This window comes from Bufo bufo, chromosome 9 (assembly GCF_905171765.1).
Source record: "Bufo bufo chromosome 9, aBufBuf1.1, whole genome shotgun sequence".
Taxonomy (NCBI): Eukaryota; Metazoa; Chordata; class Amphibia; order Anura; family Bufonidae; genus Bufo; species Bufo bufo.
The window spans coordinates 199,917,839-199,934,385 of NC_053397.1; the positions used below are offsets into that span (position 1 = coordinate 199,917,839).

Sequence of the window (16,547 nt, forward strand, 5' to 3'; positions counted from 1 at the left end):
GAATGCATTAGGATAACGCTACATGCACACAAATGTTGTTTGTTTCCGTGTCCGTTGCGTTTTTTTTTGCGGATAGGATGCAGACCCATTCATTCATTTCATTTCATCAGTATGTCCGTTCTGTTGCCCCGCAAAAAAAATAGTGCATGTCCTATTTTTTTCTAGTTTGCGGACAAGGATAGGCATTATTACAATGGATCCGCAAAAAAACGGATGCCATATGGAACATCATCCGTTTTTTTTTGCAGACTGCAAAACACATACATACGGTCGTGTGCATGTAGCCTAAAACGGATGAGTTTTTTCCGGTATTGAGCTCCTGTGACGGAGTGTGAAAAAACGCTAGTGTGAAAGTCCCCTAAGCTTACAGGACACGTCCCCTCTGAGCTGCCAGGCTGAAGATAATCTGGGACAGCAATTGGAGCAATGACTGGGGAGATCTCTGGGTCCATGTGAGGTACAGGGCTGGTCCTAGCTTTGATAGAAAGAGGTTGTCACGTACTAGACCCATTGACCCATTCATTTCTAGGAGTTATTCACGCATTTTTAATGGTCTCGAGGCCCACTGCAGACGGACTAAACAGTGCTGTCCTAATTAGATTAATTAGGTCGTACCCTAAATCTGGGTCAGATTATCACCTTGCTTAGCCTGGTTAATTTAGGGAGGAACCTTTAACTGGTTAGGGCCTCTTTCACACGACCGTATGGCTTTTTCAGTGTTTTTTCTTGCGGAACCATTGAAATGAAAGGCAGAGAGAGAGTATAGGCGTGCTCAAACCCTGTCACACCAAGCACGGACCACGCCAAGAACCACAGCGTTGCTTGAGTAAAAAGAGAAAAAGGTCCAGCTCGGGTTAAAATGTTACCTTGATTTTTCAGTGCAGATAAAAGCCAGTTACAGTCCAGTCTACATGTTTCGGATCAGAGACAGTAGCGATCCTTATATATGACATTGAAATGAATGGTTCCGTATACGCTTATGTGAAAGAGGCCTAAAGGGGCTACCTGACCATGTCTAACTGATGACCTATCCTCTGGATAGGACTCTGTGATTGCCAACCTTCGGCTCTCCAGCTGTGGTGAAACTACCACTCCCAGCATGCTCCATTCATTTCTATGGAGTTCTGAGAACCGCCAAGCCAGTGTGCATCTTGGGAGTTGTAATTATACCACGGCTGGAGTGCCGGAGGTTAGCCATCACGGGGATAGGTCGTCAGCGTCAGGCCCCTGCCGATCAGTTTGAGAAGGCCCAGCGCCCCTGAAATGTGAGGAGAACATGTAGACTACACAGGAAGCTGCTAACCACTGAGCCACCATGCTGCATATATAGTGTAGGTGGATATATACTGTATTTATAGGACCACCCTTTAATTTAGACCAGATTTCCTGTGATTTTTAGTTGCATCCTATGCTACGTGCACTGTCCATCCTCTTCGGGGGGATCACACCGTGTTTGGGTTTATCATGTGTCTGTTTTATGTACGTTATTACTAAAGAAATCACATCCATATGTTACTATCTATATCTTTACCGCAGAGGTTGCTGTAGCTTTAGGCCTCATGCACACGACCGTACGCATTTCACTGTTTGCAAATTGTGGATTTACTAAATACGGATACTGTCTGCCCTGCATCCGCATTTTTTGCAGACCCTTTGACTTCAATGGGTATGTGCTTCGCTTTTTGCGGCCAAGTATAGAACATGTTCTATCCTTTTGTGGAATGGACATATGGAGGCGGAAAGCAGAAGAAGGATCCATGTGCTTTTCGCCTCCGTATGTCCATTCAGCAAAAAGATAAGATACGGATAGTGTTGAGCGAACTTGTGTTCCTTGTCAAGTTTGGCGTACAAGGTTCGGGTTATCTAAGAATTCTGTTATGGATTCCGCTACCACGGACCAGAAGTTATGTGGTAGCGGAATCTATAACGAAATTCTTAAATAACCTGAACCTTGTACGCCAAACTTGACAAGGAACACAAGTTCGCTCATCCCTAGATACGGACCCATTAAAGTCAACAGGTCTGCAAAAAAACAAAATGTAGGCAGCACACGGACCACGTGTATATTTTGTGGATCCACGATTTGCAGACCGCAAAACAGATACTGTCATGTTCATGGGGCTTTTTAGAGGATCTGTCACCTTCCTTAGCAAATACTTGTAGTCTCCATGTATTAACACTTCTGTCATCAATATCTGGTCAGCGGGGGTCCGGCTATTTGACAAGGAGGCGGCGCTCTGTGCGGGTACCGCTTCCTCTTCATTACGCTGCACTTCATCTTGGAAGTGCAGTGCAATACAAGTACTCACTCCATTGAAGTGAATGGAGCGAGTACTTGTAATTACACTACGCCACTGCACACAGAGCACCGCCTCTTTGTCTCGCAGCTGATCGGCGGGGGGTCCCGGGTGTCGGACCTCCACTAATCAGATATGGATGACCTATCCTGATGATAGGCCATCCCTGTCAAAGGGGTGAGCGCTGATTGGACAGTGTCAGACTGTAAGGCCTCCTGCACGCGAACGCGTGCTGCCCGTTGTGCGGATCCGCAATACACGGGCGCCGTTCCGTGGCATTCCGCATCACGGATGCGGACCCATTCACCTTCAATAGGTCCGCAAATCCGGAGATGCGGAATGGAAGCACGGAACGCTACAGAATGCTTCCGTGGGGTTTTGTCCTATGTTTTTGCGGAACAGTTGGATCGTGGACCCATTAGGCTAATTTCACATTCGCGTTTTGGTTTCCGTTTGTGAGATCCGTTGAGGGCTCTCACAAGCGGTCCAAAACGGATCAGCTTTGCCCTAACGCATTCTGAATGGAAAAGGATCCGCTCTGAATGCATCAGTTTGCCTCCGTTCTGTCTCCATTTCGCTTTGGAGGCGGACACCAAAACGCTCCTTGCAGCCTTTTGCTGTCCGCTTGACGAAACGGAGCCAAACGGATCCGTCATGACGCACAATGCAAGTCAAAGGGGACCGATCCGTTTTCTCTGGAACAATGGAGTTCATGACGGAGCCGTCTTGGCTATGTAACAGATAATACAAACGGATCCATTCATGACGGATGCATGCGGTTGTATTATCTGAACGGATCCGTTTTTGCAGATCCATGACGAATCTGGCCAAAACGTGAGTGTGAAAGTAGCCTTAAAGTGAATGGGTCCGCGATCCGCTGCGGCTGCCCCAGGGTTGGTGTTCGTGCATTGCGCCCTGCGTTTGTGTGCAGGAGGCCTAAGGGACACACCCCCACCTTGCCGGTAAAAAGAAAAATCCAATAAAAAGCCACTTTAGCCTTATAAGATATCCTCTCCTATTGGAAAAGCCACCATGTGGCCGAGTAGCAGTGCAGTAATTCGTCCCATGGAGTTGTTGCAGCATAATGTAGGTTGTAGTCTCGATCCCATTCCATCATTGGGATTAGTGTGCCGTATTTGCTTTCCGTCTGTAAGTCGGGCCTGGCGTGCTTCCGTGCTGCACAGGCTTGGGAGATTTGCATACTTTCCAGCTTTTTAAGTGGCGTCTGTTTGCAGCAAATGTGAAATCTCCGGCAGCTTTAGCTACAACAAACACTACATCTCCATACTGATTCCTTATTTTGTGTTAAGGTAAATAAGCTGTAATTACTGTAAATGTGATCCGTAGCTGACATGAGCCGCCGCAAAGCTGCAAGCTTAAAACGGGCAGATTTAATTGACAGGTTTGGCAGTGTTTAATCTCGAATCCCGCGGCACTTCTATAAGAAAATAAAAAGCGAGCCATCGCGGGCCGCGCTGCAGATGAGGCATCCTGCGTCTCCCGGAGTTAGGATTCGGAAAGCAGTTATTTAAGCCAAAAACCTTTTAAGTGGTTAAAGGGAAACAAGTCGTAAAGTTTAAATAATTTTTTGGCAAATTATGGAAGCTCACATAGTATGCACGCTTGCCAAATACATTTATCATAAGCATTAAAACCATAATGCCTGCATAATAGGGAATTGCATGTAAAGGAAGGCTCCTGCTTGTAAAGGAAGCTCTAGGCGCTGGTAATATCTGTGTGGCTTCCATTGCATCTGACAGCGGCATACAGCCGGCTTTGTTATGCTTTTCTATAGGTAAAATACAGGCTGTCGTTGATGGTAGCCTGTATTCTACTGACAGCGTTCTAAGGCAACTCCTTAAAGGGCATCTGTCAGCAGACTTGTACCCATGAAACTGGCTGACCTATTGGCAGCTGAAGGCCTCTGTGTTGGTCCCATGTTTATACATGGCCACACTTCTGAGAAAAATGATGTTTTAATGTATGCAAATGAGCCTGTAAGAGCAACGGGGGCGTTACCATTACACCTAGAGCCTCTTCTCTCTCTGCAACTGCCGTGCCCTCTCCACTTTGATTGACAGGACCAGGCAGAGTAAATGTGATCACACACCGGCCCTGTTCATCAAAGTGCAGAGGGTGCAGCAGTTGCAGAGAGAGCAGAGCCTCTAGGTGTAACGGTAACGCCCCCGTTGCTCCCAGAGGCTCATTTGCATATATTAAAACATATTTTTTTTCGCAGCAATGCGGGCACATATGAACATGGGACCAACACAGATGCCTTCAGCTGCCAAGCGCTCATGTAACAGGTCTTATAGGTACAGATCTGCTGACAGATGCACTTTGACATTGTTGTGGCTTCCCCCGTTGGGCTCTATATGTTATAAAAAAAAAAAAAAAAAAAACAAGTCGAGTTGGATGAGAAAAGTTTTGAGGGGAGTCACTTTCCAGACACTTCTTGAGAAGGGTGTTTTAAAAGAAAAAAAATAAAATAAAGAAAATTGCTGCAACATTTAAAAAAATAGTCATGACACAAAAATTGGCCTCCAATTGAAAAAACACTGTTATCCAAACAGCAAACGTCCCTTTCTCTGTCGGTCATGTGATCAGAACGGTAAAACGTTTCTCTGCGGATTAGCCGCTCCCTGAGACAATGCCCTCGGTGCCGTTGCTATCCAGATGACGCACATGACAGCTGAGCCTTGGGCCGTTGCCATCGATATCTGACGAGAAGGACCTGCAGAGTCCGACGCTACACTATGTGGTGCAGGAGGACATGTCAGCAGCCACATGGGGGCAGGATGTCGGCTCGCCCCCTTAACCTGGGATTGCCTAGCGGCAGTAGTAGACTTGGAGGACTGTTATAGGTACCATGTCCACTTTTCTAATTTCATCCCTAACCCAATTTCCCGACAAGACCCTTGATTAAGGAGGCTTTTCAGAGACGACCTCTTCACAAAGAGACTTTCTGTGGCAAACAGTTGTGATCAAATGTAGTATTACATAGTGGCCCTTTAAATGACAGCCACCAGAATAGGAGCTGCTTTCTCTTGAAGTGCCATTTGCAATGAAGATCCAGACGGGTGTTACCAGTTTTTTCCCTGCACGGTCTGACACTGGCAGCACTTATTGAATAGTGTCAGACTGTGCAGGGACCCTCCCAGCTGGTAACACCCAGCTGACCTCTAAGAATTCCATTATGGAATCCGCTACCACAGACCATAAGTTATAGTCCGTGGTAGCGGAATCCATAACGGAATTCTTAGATAACCCGAACTTGAAAACAGAAGTTCACTCATCCCTAGCGGTAGAGATTTCCAGAGTACGGGGGCTGCACGGTAGACATCTTGGGGTGATTGTGGGAAGAGGAGAGAAGGAGGTCGTGAAGGTGGTTAACTGAATGTATGTATACGTGTGTGTCGGTGCCTTTCCTCGTCCTTTGGGTGCTGACAATGTGATGTGTGTGTTAGCACTTCGTGGTGGATTTGTGTGGTCCTGGGCCCTGCGGAGACGCTGCTTGTACGTGTTTAACTAATTAGATATAATAATTATGTGAGTGCTAGCTATGTGTCTGCGAAGTAACAGGCTCATAGGACACCTTGTGTATGTTTGGTCAGTACAGTAGCAGCTCCTTTGATGGGAGTAAGGTGTGCCCGGGCTTGTCGGAGTGCCAGTCCCGGGGGTCCCAGAAGGATGAGCGCTCCACCGGAGCACGCCACTACTTGTCTTCTCTGACTCTGTCTCTATTTCTATTCCCTCAGCTCTCAACAGGAGTCATTAAACCAGAACTATATGCTGATCATCACTCACCGCGAAGTCAAGAGGGAATACAACCTGCAATTCTCCGGGAACTGCACTATCCAGGAGGTGAGAGCTGTCGCCATGATGTGGCCTTTAACTGCAATAGCGTTTCATGTAAAATTAATACTAGTGTTCCTTAGCACGGAGAATCACAAGGACCTGTCCCTCGTACGGAGATTTGTAGGCACCTGCATTCACCTGGGCGGACTGTGACAGTCCCAGACTGGTGTCAGCGTCCTGAAAGCTCTCACACATAAGTAACGTGTCTCAAATAGGTCAGGAGTCTTCAAGCTCCCACTGACTAGAGATGAACGAATGGGCGCTACACAAATTTAATTCTCCCAAATACCCTAATTTCATTAAATCTGAAACTTTTGTGATTCAGCCCATACGAATCGTTTAAAATGGCGGCCACTGATTTACAGATAGAGGAGAAGGCACCGGCCACCAAAAAGGATGATTTCCGGACTGTTTGTAATAATAATAAAAAAATAATAATATAGCAGTGAAGTGTGTTCTTACAGGGCATCTGTCAGCAGTTTTGTCCCTATGACACCAGCTGACCTGTTGCATGTGCGCTTGGCAGCTGAAGGCGTCTGTGTTGGTCCCATGTTCGTATGTGCCAGCACTGCTGAGAAACATGATGTAATATATGCAAAAGAGACTGTAGGAGCAACGGGGGTGTTGCCATTACACCTAGGGTCTCTGCTCTCTCTGCAACTGCCGCGCCCGCTCCACTTTGATTGACAGGACCAGGCAGTGTAAAGATCATCACACCTAGCCCTGTCAATTATAGAGGGCAGTTGCAGAGAGAGCAGAGCCTCTAGGTGTAATGGTAACGCCCCCGTTGCTCCTAGAGGCTCATTTGCATATATCACATAATTTTTCGCAGCAATGCGGGCACATTTGAACATGGGAGCAACACAGATGCCTTCAGCGGCCAAGTGCACTGCTGACAGATGCCCTTTAAACAGGTTGTTACCTCCTCCGGCAATAAAGAGCTTGATAGGATTTGGATACAGTCGTACTCTACTTTTCAGGGCAGTTGGGGTTTTTGCTTTGCACCAAATATATTTAGACTGAATCAGGTCTATCCGGGCAATTTTTGGTAAATTCGCTCATCTCTACTAGTGACCTGTGAGCCATTTACAATTATTATTATTTTTTTATTTTATTTGATGTATAAAATCTCAAAGTGACCCCTCCAACGCCCCACTCCTGCACCTGTGGTCTTCAAGTTCAGATTAGACCGACACTATATACAGTAGATAGATGATGGGCAGATGAATGCGATGATGAGGTGGCAAACGTATATTATCCACATGTTATTTTTCACATTTGCAAGATGAATGCTCCCTGTCCTTCATACAGGGCAGCTCTCCGTTTACATATGGTGGAACCACACTGCGCCCCATGACCCCCATTGACCATTATTGGGGTAGTTAGGATGCGCAGTGAATGTCTGACCGCTTTCCTGCACAGACATCTCCACTGCGCCTGTTCCTCGGAGCACTATGATGTCATCGGCGCAGGCGCAGTGGAGATGTCTGTGCAGGGAAGCGGTCAGACATTCACTGCGCATGCGCAGAATACATACGCTCACAGGGAGGATCGCATTCAGCAGGAGATGGGCGGGCTGGAGGGACGCGCTGGGCGGCGGCAGTTTGTGAAGGTAGACCGAGCCTCTAGGTGCTAATGACGCCCCCATAGCACCTAGAGGCTCATTAGCATATAGATATAAGTTCTTTTTTTAGCGAAACCCCAAAACCTATTATATTAGGATGGTTTGTTAGAGCAGACACTAGCGGATCGCTAGTGTCTGACACCTAAATATGTGAAACGAAGTGATAGAAACCCTTTAAGATGTGTTCACATGACCCATATTTTGTGGTCCGCAAAAAATATGAATGACATCCGTTTTTTGTTGTTGCGGAGTCTTGTAATGATGTCTATTCTTGTCTGCAAAATGGACAAGAATAGGACGAGTTCCATCTTTCGGTTGGGTTGGAGGATGGCTATGGCATGGGGCTGATGGCGCTGGCTGTGGGACATGGATGATGATGATAATAATAATGGAGAAGAAAATAATATATTGCGATCTATATCGTTATCGCACATAGTTAAAATTATATCGCAATATAGAGTTTAGGCCATATCTCCCGGCCCTAGGTCTGCGTGGAATCCACAAAAAATACGGATCGGATGCAGACCAAAAATATGGTTGTGTGAATGGGGCCTTATTTGCGTTTTAATGATTCATTTACCTTTTTTTGATACGGTATCAACTTTTTATGTCTCCTTCTCTATGTATTGCTATGATATGTATCTATGGAAATTTGCCATTGACGTGCGGAAATATTTGTATAATAAGTGAAGTTTAGTGGCTCACTTACTGGATTGTGGTGCTCTATCCTAGGCGTACCCCTCGCCTAATACGAAAATTTAATAAATATATATGGATGGCACACACTATATCTGGAACATAGTAAAAGAATAAAACACATTTATTAAGAATAAAAAGATTAAATTCTACAAAGAAGGAAAAACCTTTGGATAAATGGCTGATAATATAGGTAATATAGGAATGATTGATGGAAGTAATGATGATGAATCAGACAAAAAGGTATAAATACAAGGATATATTGAATGGATCAAGAGTATCATAACTCTTCGAGTAGTTAATGTCTGATGTTGATTGTACCAATAACGCAGTACGATGTAGAATAAAATACAGAGGAGAGTCCCATATCAAGATAACTCTACAATAACAGAAAAACGGTAACTAGTGTCCATTTATCTGATGTTTCTCTTGATGGTCAAGGATGGTTCCATTACCCTTAAGTATATGAAACAAAGTACGATATTAAAAGTATCCTTTTTTGTTGTTACTCCTCTTGTAGTACAGGTATAAAAATAATAGTTCCTCAGATTGTAACAATGTCCCCACTTATAATGAGGGTGACTAATATTCCAGATGGTCGGTGGTTAGTAATCAGATCGTACGAAGGACGTTATTGTCAATGTTGGTGGTTAGTAGTAAAACCTTACTGGGAACATTCTTCTCAACGTTATGAGTCCTCTGTATGATTGGATCTCCTATGTCACCGCTTCAAATCGTGCAGTGAATCCAACTATTATTGTATGTGAACCAGATTGATAGTTCATAATGGGTCCCCTCCTTATTTCAGATAATAGCCCTTTATAGGGTAACTCACGCTTTTGGTGATATAAACTGCCAGGCACTTCGCTCACAAAGACCTCTCTCCGTTCTCCGTTCCGGACTTCCAGCCGCGCTATTAGCATCTCACGTGGAGTCCCGCGTGGTTGATCACGTTGCTCCTGTCCGGCTGGTTACTTTATGCGCTTGCGGTTCGGAGTGTATGGAGGGGAAAGGGGGGGGGGGGGGGTACCTTGGGTGTTGAGGCTGGAATTGAATACAGCTGTATATGTCCATATGAAGTATCGTTAGTTCGCTTGCTGGATCATAGTGTATTTTCCTGGTGTTGGTTAAGAGATCACTGTTCAGATCCCAAACACGCTCCTTCTTCAGTGGGTATGAACAGTGACTAGATTGAGTAGGTTTTTATAGGATCATCTATTAACGAGGAGGAGGAGGGGTATCGGAGTTTCTCGATAGAGGCAATTGATGATAGCTGGTCTGGATTCCAATAAATGTTCAATAAATTACAGAGAGCAGAGATGAATGAAAAAAGCGTTCTATGTAGAGGCTGTTAGTGACATTAAAGAGCAAAGATTATTTAAAAGAATGAATACAGATGAGAGTAAAAATAAGAATAAAACAAAACATTCACAAAAGGCGCAGATGCGTCTTTCGTGCGGTTTTCATGCGTTTCTTGTATAAGAAGAGGAAAATAATTAATATTTCTATTTCTTTATAAAATATGTCATAAAAGATCAACATGATATTGTTTGGTATCGTATTGGTGTTTATTTTCCTTGTTTTACGTATGTTTCGCTTGTTTCTTTTGTTTTCTTCATTCCAACTCCGTTTAATAAGGAATAGTTATGTGTTGGGAGAGGTAAATGGGACGCAGAGATTAGGGATGGGGGTCCTTCAAGGATGGGGAGATCGAGGTGCTGGTAAGCAGCCGGACGTCGGTGTCCCGTCCTCAAAGGGGCACCCACCCCAGGTCTATAGGAACCCGAAAAGTTCAATTTCAGCGTTGAGGCCTAAAGGAATAATGGTGTAAAACTTAAAGATTCTTCTGGATTCGACTCTTGACAGGTTTATCATGTGGTTGCCTCCTCTTCTAACTTTCTCAAATCCTATAAAAGTAAGGGGTGTCGGGTCATTGTTGTGGGATTCTTTGAAGTGTTTAGAGACCGTATGTAGTTCATAACCTTTTTTTAATGTTGGAAATGTGTTCAGCTATATTCTTTTTGAGAGTTCTTTTGCTCCGTCCTATATATCGGTACTGTTTTTTGCATGGACACTACGAAAGATAAATAACATTCGAAGAGTCACATGTTAGATGTTCTTTAATTTGGAGGGAATAGGTGTTATGTGTTGACCTTACTTATTGTTGTGGGTTTTTTTTTAGGAAAATTTGTGGTTCTGCAATTGTTGCACCTATTTAATGTTAGCCAGCTTGTTTGAATTTTAATTGGCTTGTTTTTTATTCATGGGGCGATTTTTATGCCTAAATTTTTGGCTCTAGTAAATGTTATTAATGGGTCGGTGGGTAGGTGTGAACCTATTACTTTGCCTTTCATAAGGAGATGCCTGTGTTTACGGATGATTTTTTTTCCTACTGTTTTATATTGGGTATTCAATAGTAGGATGATGCGTATATTTTCATCCTTTTTTTTTTTTTTGTATCTTTTTTTCTTTTTCATTCTTTTTTCCTTTTGATCTATTTTGTGTTAAACAACAAAGAAATAATACACAAAGCACAAATTCGACACAAAATGAAACACAAAATAGATCAAAAGGAAAAAAGAATGAAAATTTGGAAACAGACACCCAAACCCAACACAACATTCCAACCACGAATCGATTTGGATCACTCCTCACCACATTTTTTAGACTACACCGCAGCTCACCACAGAACGAGAACCAGACGACATTCACAATCCCCAAGACGGCCCCTGAGAACCCAGTCCCCCACACACAAATACAATTTGAGACACAGGCACAATCTCCAACCAGAGAAACAAATGAGAGACAGTCCAGAGATATATTCACCAAACAGGCACAATCACCACTACCAATGGGAACATTCACAGGAGAGGAATCAGAGACCAGAGATAACAGACAGGACACAGGGATACAATGCCACAGGAAGACAAGGAGAGGAAGGCGGAAGAAGAAACCAATACAGACATTATAGAGTACGATAACAGATGAGATCATTGTGAATCTCAGCAACACTAAGTTAACTAATGCACAAACCAATCTGTTAAATAAGGGATTAAAATTCTCTCCGACTGCAAAATTAGATAAATTCAATACATTCGAAGGGATAGAGAAGTTTGTTAGAAACATATGTCTGAAAAAATATTTTGTGAAAAATGCTATCACAAGAGAAATAACTACTATATCCAAATACCAACATACAACACTTAGAGAAAAATAAAAAAAAATACCCCAAACAAGAAATAGGCCCCGAAATAGCAACATTTTAAAAAAAATGTAGAGATGGATATTAGGAAAATTTGAAAATAATTCAAGATACAACAATCTAAATAAGGAAGAAATAAAAGCAATCAAAGAATTACAATCTTTACAGAATATAGTTATTAGACCAGCAGACAAAGGCAGGGCAATCGTAGTCTGAGATTCAGAAAATGACAACAAAGAATGTAGGAGATCAATCGACATACACTATTTTAGAAAATAAACTGGTTGATTTCAAAGAACACTGGCTCTTAGGTACCATGGATGTAAACTTCTTATACACTATAATTGACCACAGTCGGGGGATGGAAGCATTTATAGGACAACTACAACAAAGCAAATTATTACAACAGGGTCAAATAGACTTTGTAGCAGAAGGAGTTAACCATATTCTTACACACAATTATTTTTTCTATGAGAATATTTTTTACAGACAAGGGGGGCAGCCATGGGCACCAGGTTTGCCCCCAGTTATGTGAACTTATTCATGGCCCACTGGGAACAGGAATGCATTGGGCCAAGATTGCGGGTAAGCCTGGCGCTCTGACGCAGATACATAGATGACATCATTTTCGTATGGAAGGATACTGAGACTAATTTACATATTTGTTTTAGAAGAGATCAATATAAACAACAGAAACTTGAATTTTACAACTAATATAAGCAAAACACATGTTGAGTTTCTTGATCTAACAGTAAAAATTGATGGAAATAGACTGGTATGTAACACATTTCACTAACCAGTGATGAGAAACAATTACATTCTATATTCCAGTTTCCATCTCCCATATTGGCTAATCAACATCCCTACAAATCAGTTCAGAAGACTTAAGAGAAATTGTACAAAGGAAGAACAGTTTGAAAACGAAGTCAAAAGTTTGAAAGAACAATTCCAAATTAAAAATTACCCAAATGAAATAATAGAAACTTCTCTGCAGGAAGTAAGAGACATGGATCGAAAAGAATTCTTTACAGCTATTAAAAAAGATACAAAAAAAAGATGAAAATATACGCATCATCCTACCATTAAATACCCAGTAGAAAAAAAAATTAACCGTAAACACAGGCACCACCTTAAGAAAGACAACGTAATAGGTTCACACCTACCCACTGACCCATTAATAACGTATAAATAAAAAACAAGCCAAAAATAAGCTGGCTAACATTAAAAGGTTTCTATAGGTGTAGGAGGTGCAACAATTGTAGAACTACAAATTTCCCTAAAAAAATCAGAACAATAAGGTCAACACATAACATCTATTTCCTCCAAATTAAAGAACATCTAACATGTGACTCTTCAGATGTTATTTATCTTTCGTAGTGTCCATGCAAAAAACAGTACCGATATATAGGACGGAGCAAAAGAACTCTCAAAAAGAGAATAGATGAACACATTTCCAACATTAAAAAAGGTTATGAACTACATACGGTCTCTAAACACTTCAAAGAATCCCACAACAATGACCCGACACCCCTTACTTTTCTAGCATTTGAGAAAGTTAGAAGACAGTGGAGAGGAGGCAACCACATTATAAACCTGTCAAGAGTCGAATCCAGAAGAATCTTTGAGTTTGACACCATTATTCCTTTAGGCCTCAACGCTGAAATGGAACTTTTCGGGTTCCTATAGACCTGGGGTGGGTGCCCCTTTGAGGACGGGACACCGACGTCCGGCTGCTTACCAGCACCTCGATCTCCCCATCCTTGAAGGACCCCCATCCCTAATCTCTGCGTCCTATTTACCTCTCCCAACACATAACTATTCATTATTAAACAGAGTTGGAATGAAGAAAACAAAAGAAACAAGCGAAACATACGTAAAACAAGGAAAATAAACACCAATACGATACCAAACAATATCATGTTGATCTTTTATGACATATTTTATAAAGAAATAGAAATATTAATTATTTTCCTCTTCTTATACAAGAAACGCATGAAAACCGCACGAAAGACGCATCTGTGAATGTTTTGTTTTATTATTCTTATTTTTACTCTCATCTGTATTCATTCTTTTAAATAATCTTTGCTCTTTAATGTCACTAACAGCCTCTACATAGAACGCTTTTTTCATTCATCTCTGCTCTCTGTAATTTATTGAACATTTATTGGAATCCAGACCAGCTATCATCAATTACCTCTATCGAGAAACTCCGATACCCCTCCTCCTCCTCCTCGTTAATAGATGATCCTATAAAAACCTACTCAATCTAGTCACTGTTCATACCCACTGAAGGAGGAGCGTGTGTGCTCCGAAACGTGTTTGGGATCTGAACAGTGATCTCTTAACCAACACCAGGAAAATACACTATGATCCAGCAAGCGAACTAACGATACTTCATATGGACATATACAGCTGTATTCAATTCCAGCCTCAACACCCAAGGTACCCCCCCCCTTCCCCTCCATACACTCCGAACCGCAAGCGCATAAAGTATCCAGCCGGACAGGAGCAACGTGATCAACCAGGTGTAGTTATCTTGATATGGGACTCGTCTGTATTTTATTCTACATCATACTGAGTTATTGGCACAATCAACATCAGACATTACTACTCGAAGAGTTATGATACTCTATTGATCCATTCAATATATCCTCGTATTTATACCTTCTTGTCTGATCCTGATTCATCATCATTACTTCCATCAATCATTCCTATTCCTATATTACCTATATTGTCAGCCATTTATCGATAGGTTTTTCCTTCTTTGTAGAATTTTATCTTTTTATTCTTAATAAATGTGTTTTATTCTTTTACTATGTTCCAGATGTAGTGTGTGCCATCCATATATATTTATTCAATATTTATATAAAGATCACATTCTGATGACAGAGATGAGCGGCATCCCATGGGCAATACTTATGGCTGTTCATTTTCCTGTGCCAGTATGTATAAAGGAGTTGCCCAATTTATTTGAAAAACTCCTGCTCATATCTGTTAAAATAAAAGATTGTATGCTCACCTCCTAAAAATCTCCACCCCCCTTTCCATGTCCAGTGCTGCGGCTCAGATCTGTAATGGTGTTATAGCTGGGATATGACTGCTGCAGCCAATCACTGGCCATAGCGGTCTCATGCTGTATACTGCTGAGGCCGGTGATTGGCTGCAGCAGTCACATGCTATATACGGCTATGTCACTGCTGCAGCCGAGGTCTAATTCACATGTCAGTATTTGGTCAGTGATTTCCATCATGATTGTGAGCCCAAACCAGGAGTGAAGCCTCCACAGAGATAAAGTATAATGGAAAGGTTTGCACCTATTCTGTGCACCTGGTTTTGGCTTACAATCACTGATGCAAATCACTGACCAAATATATATATATATATATATATATATATATATATATATATATATATATATATATATATATTTGTTAAATACATTTTTTTTAACACATTTAAGGGCTTGGGGGACATTTTCAACTAAGTCCTTTTACAGCAGCAATGAATATTATTGTCTACTTCTAGGATCTTTAGGCTTCTCTGTTGCAGATTTAGCGTCTTCATCAGCAACACAAAACCTCGGAGACCTCGTGCTATTTTATTGTTTAAGCTCCAGCCATGTGGCAGCTTTCATGGTCGGGTTACCGTACTGTAGTGGTGAGAGCCCTGGGAGCATCATCTATGGACCCTTCCAACGATCAGACTAAAAATATTGGAGTGGTGATCCTAAAATAGATTTTATGCAACTAAATTTTCTCCATAATTAATAGGAGCAAAGAAATTCTGCATCCATCCATCCTCTCATTCGGTTACTTGTTCATTATAGAAGCGTATCCTGGAAATTTTCATTGTGCAATGCAGACTTCAGCCACAAGAGGGCGACATTTGACACACTTTTACAACTCCAGCCGGGCCCATTCTGCAACGCCAAATTAGCTTCTGAAATACAAACAGACCGTAGTATAATGGCCGGGTTATTGTTTGATCAGGAGATAATTGGCACATTGCTGGAGGGAGACTTAATTTCACCCTTTTAAATTAAACAATGAGATTTAAAAAGATATAAAATATTCATTAATGTTTAGTGATTATAAAATAGAGGCACATATTTATTCTGCCATTATTACTGTTTCGACGGGGAAATACTGCAAATATATCAAAAATGGAGTTGGCCATTCTGACAAGTTGAAATGTTTAAGCAGTGTTAATGCAATCTACTCACACATGATATTCTATGCAGAAAGATTCAAAATGACTACATCAATTATTAAAAGCTGAAATTAATATTCCATAAATGTCCTCTCGCTCCTCTCCATCCTGCGCCACTTCCTCTCGGCACCCATCTGTTTGTATAGTAAAATATACATAGGGAAAACACGAAGCAACAAATATAACGACCATTTAGATTTCTTGCCGACTGCAAAATTACCTTTCACTTCGCCGTGTCAGTTTCCACGTATATCAGCGAGCCCCCCCCCCCCCCCCCCCCGTCCGTCCTTTGTCCTGTAGAATTATTGCATCTGCTCCAGTCAGAAGTCGAAAACAAGTTCATTTACTCAGAATCGTATAGATATGGGACCGTCTGATTGGGAATGTGAGTAGATTTAATTGGTTACAAAAGAAAAATTCTAAATAAGAGAAACGATTCCTCACTTGTTGATGATCTCTGGAGGACTCCCCTCCCTCCGTAAAGCCTTCTGTATTGATGGCAGCCTGCTGAAGTACAGGAAAAATGGATTTAATGTTTTTAATAAAAAAAAAAACTAAAGCAAATTCAAAATCATTTGGAGGAGAGTTAGTGTTATTGGAAGTTTGATAATCAAAGTTTTTTTTTTAATGATGTAGCAGGTAGAATTATCCCAGAGAGCCA

The 16,547-nt window shown here is 42.0% G+C and overlaps 1 protein-coding gene across 2 annotated transcripts in view; it reads left to right on the forward strand.

The window, feature by feature from the left end:
• The window catches only part of FAF1 (Fas associated factor 1), a 303,897-nt gene that overhangs the window by 69,377 nt on the left and 217,973 nt on the right, over window positions 1–16,547 (forward strand). For both annotated transcript variants that reach the window (XM_040407595.1, XM_040407596.1), the window contains exon 7: window positions 6,056–6,161. In XM_040407595.1, coding sequence (XP_040263529.1) covers window positions 6,056–6,161 — 106 coding nt within the window. The remainder of the gene's footprint in view (window positions 1–6,055; window positions 6,162–16,547) is intronic.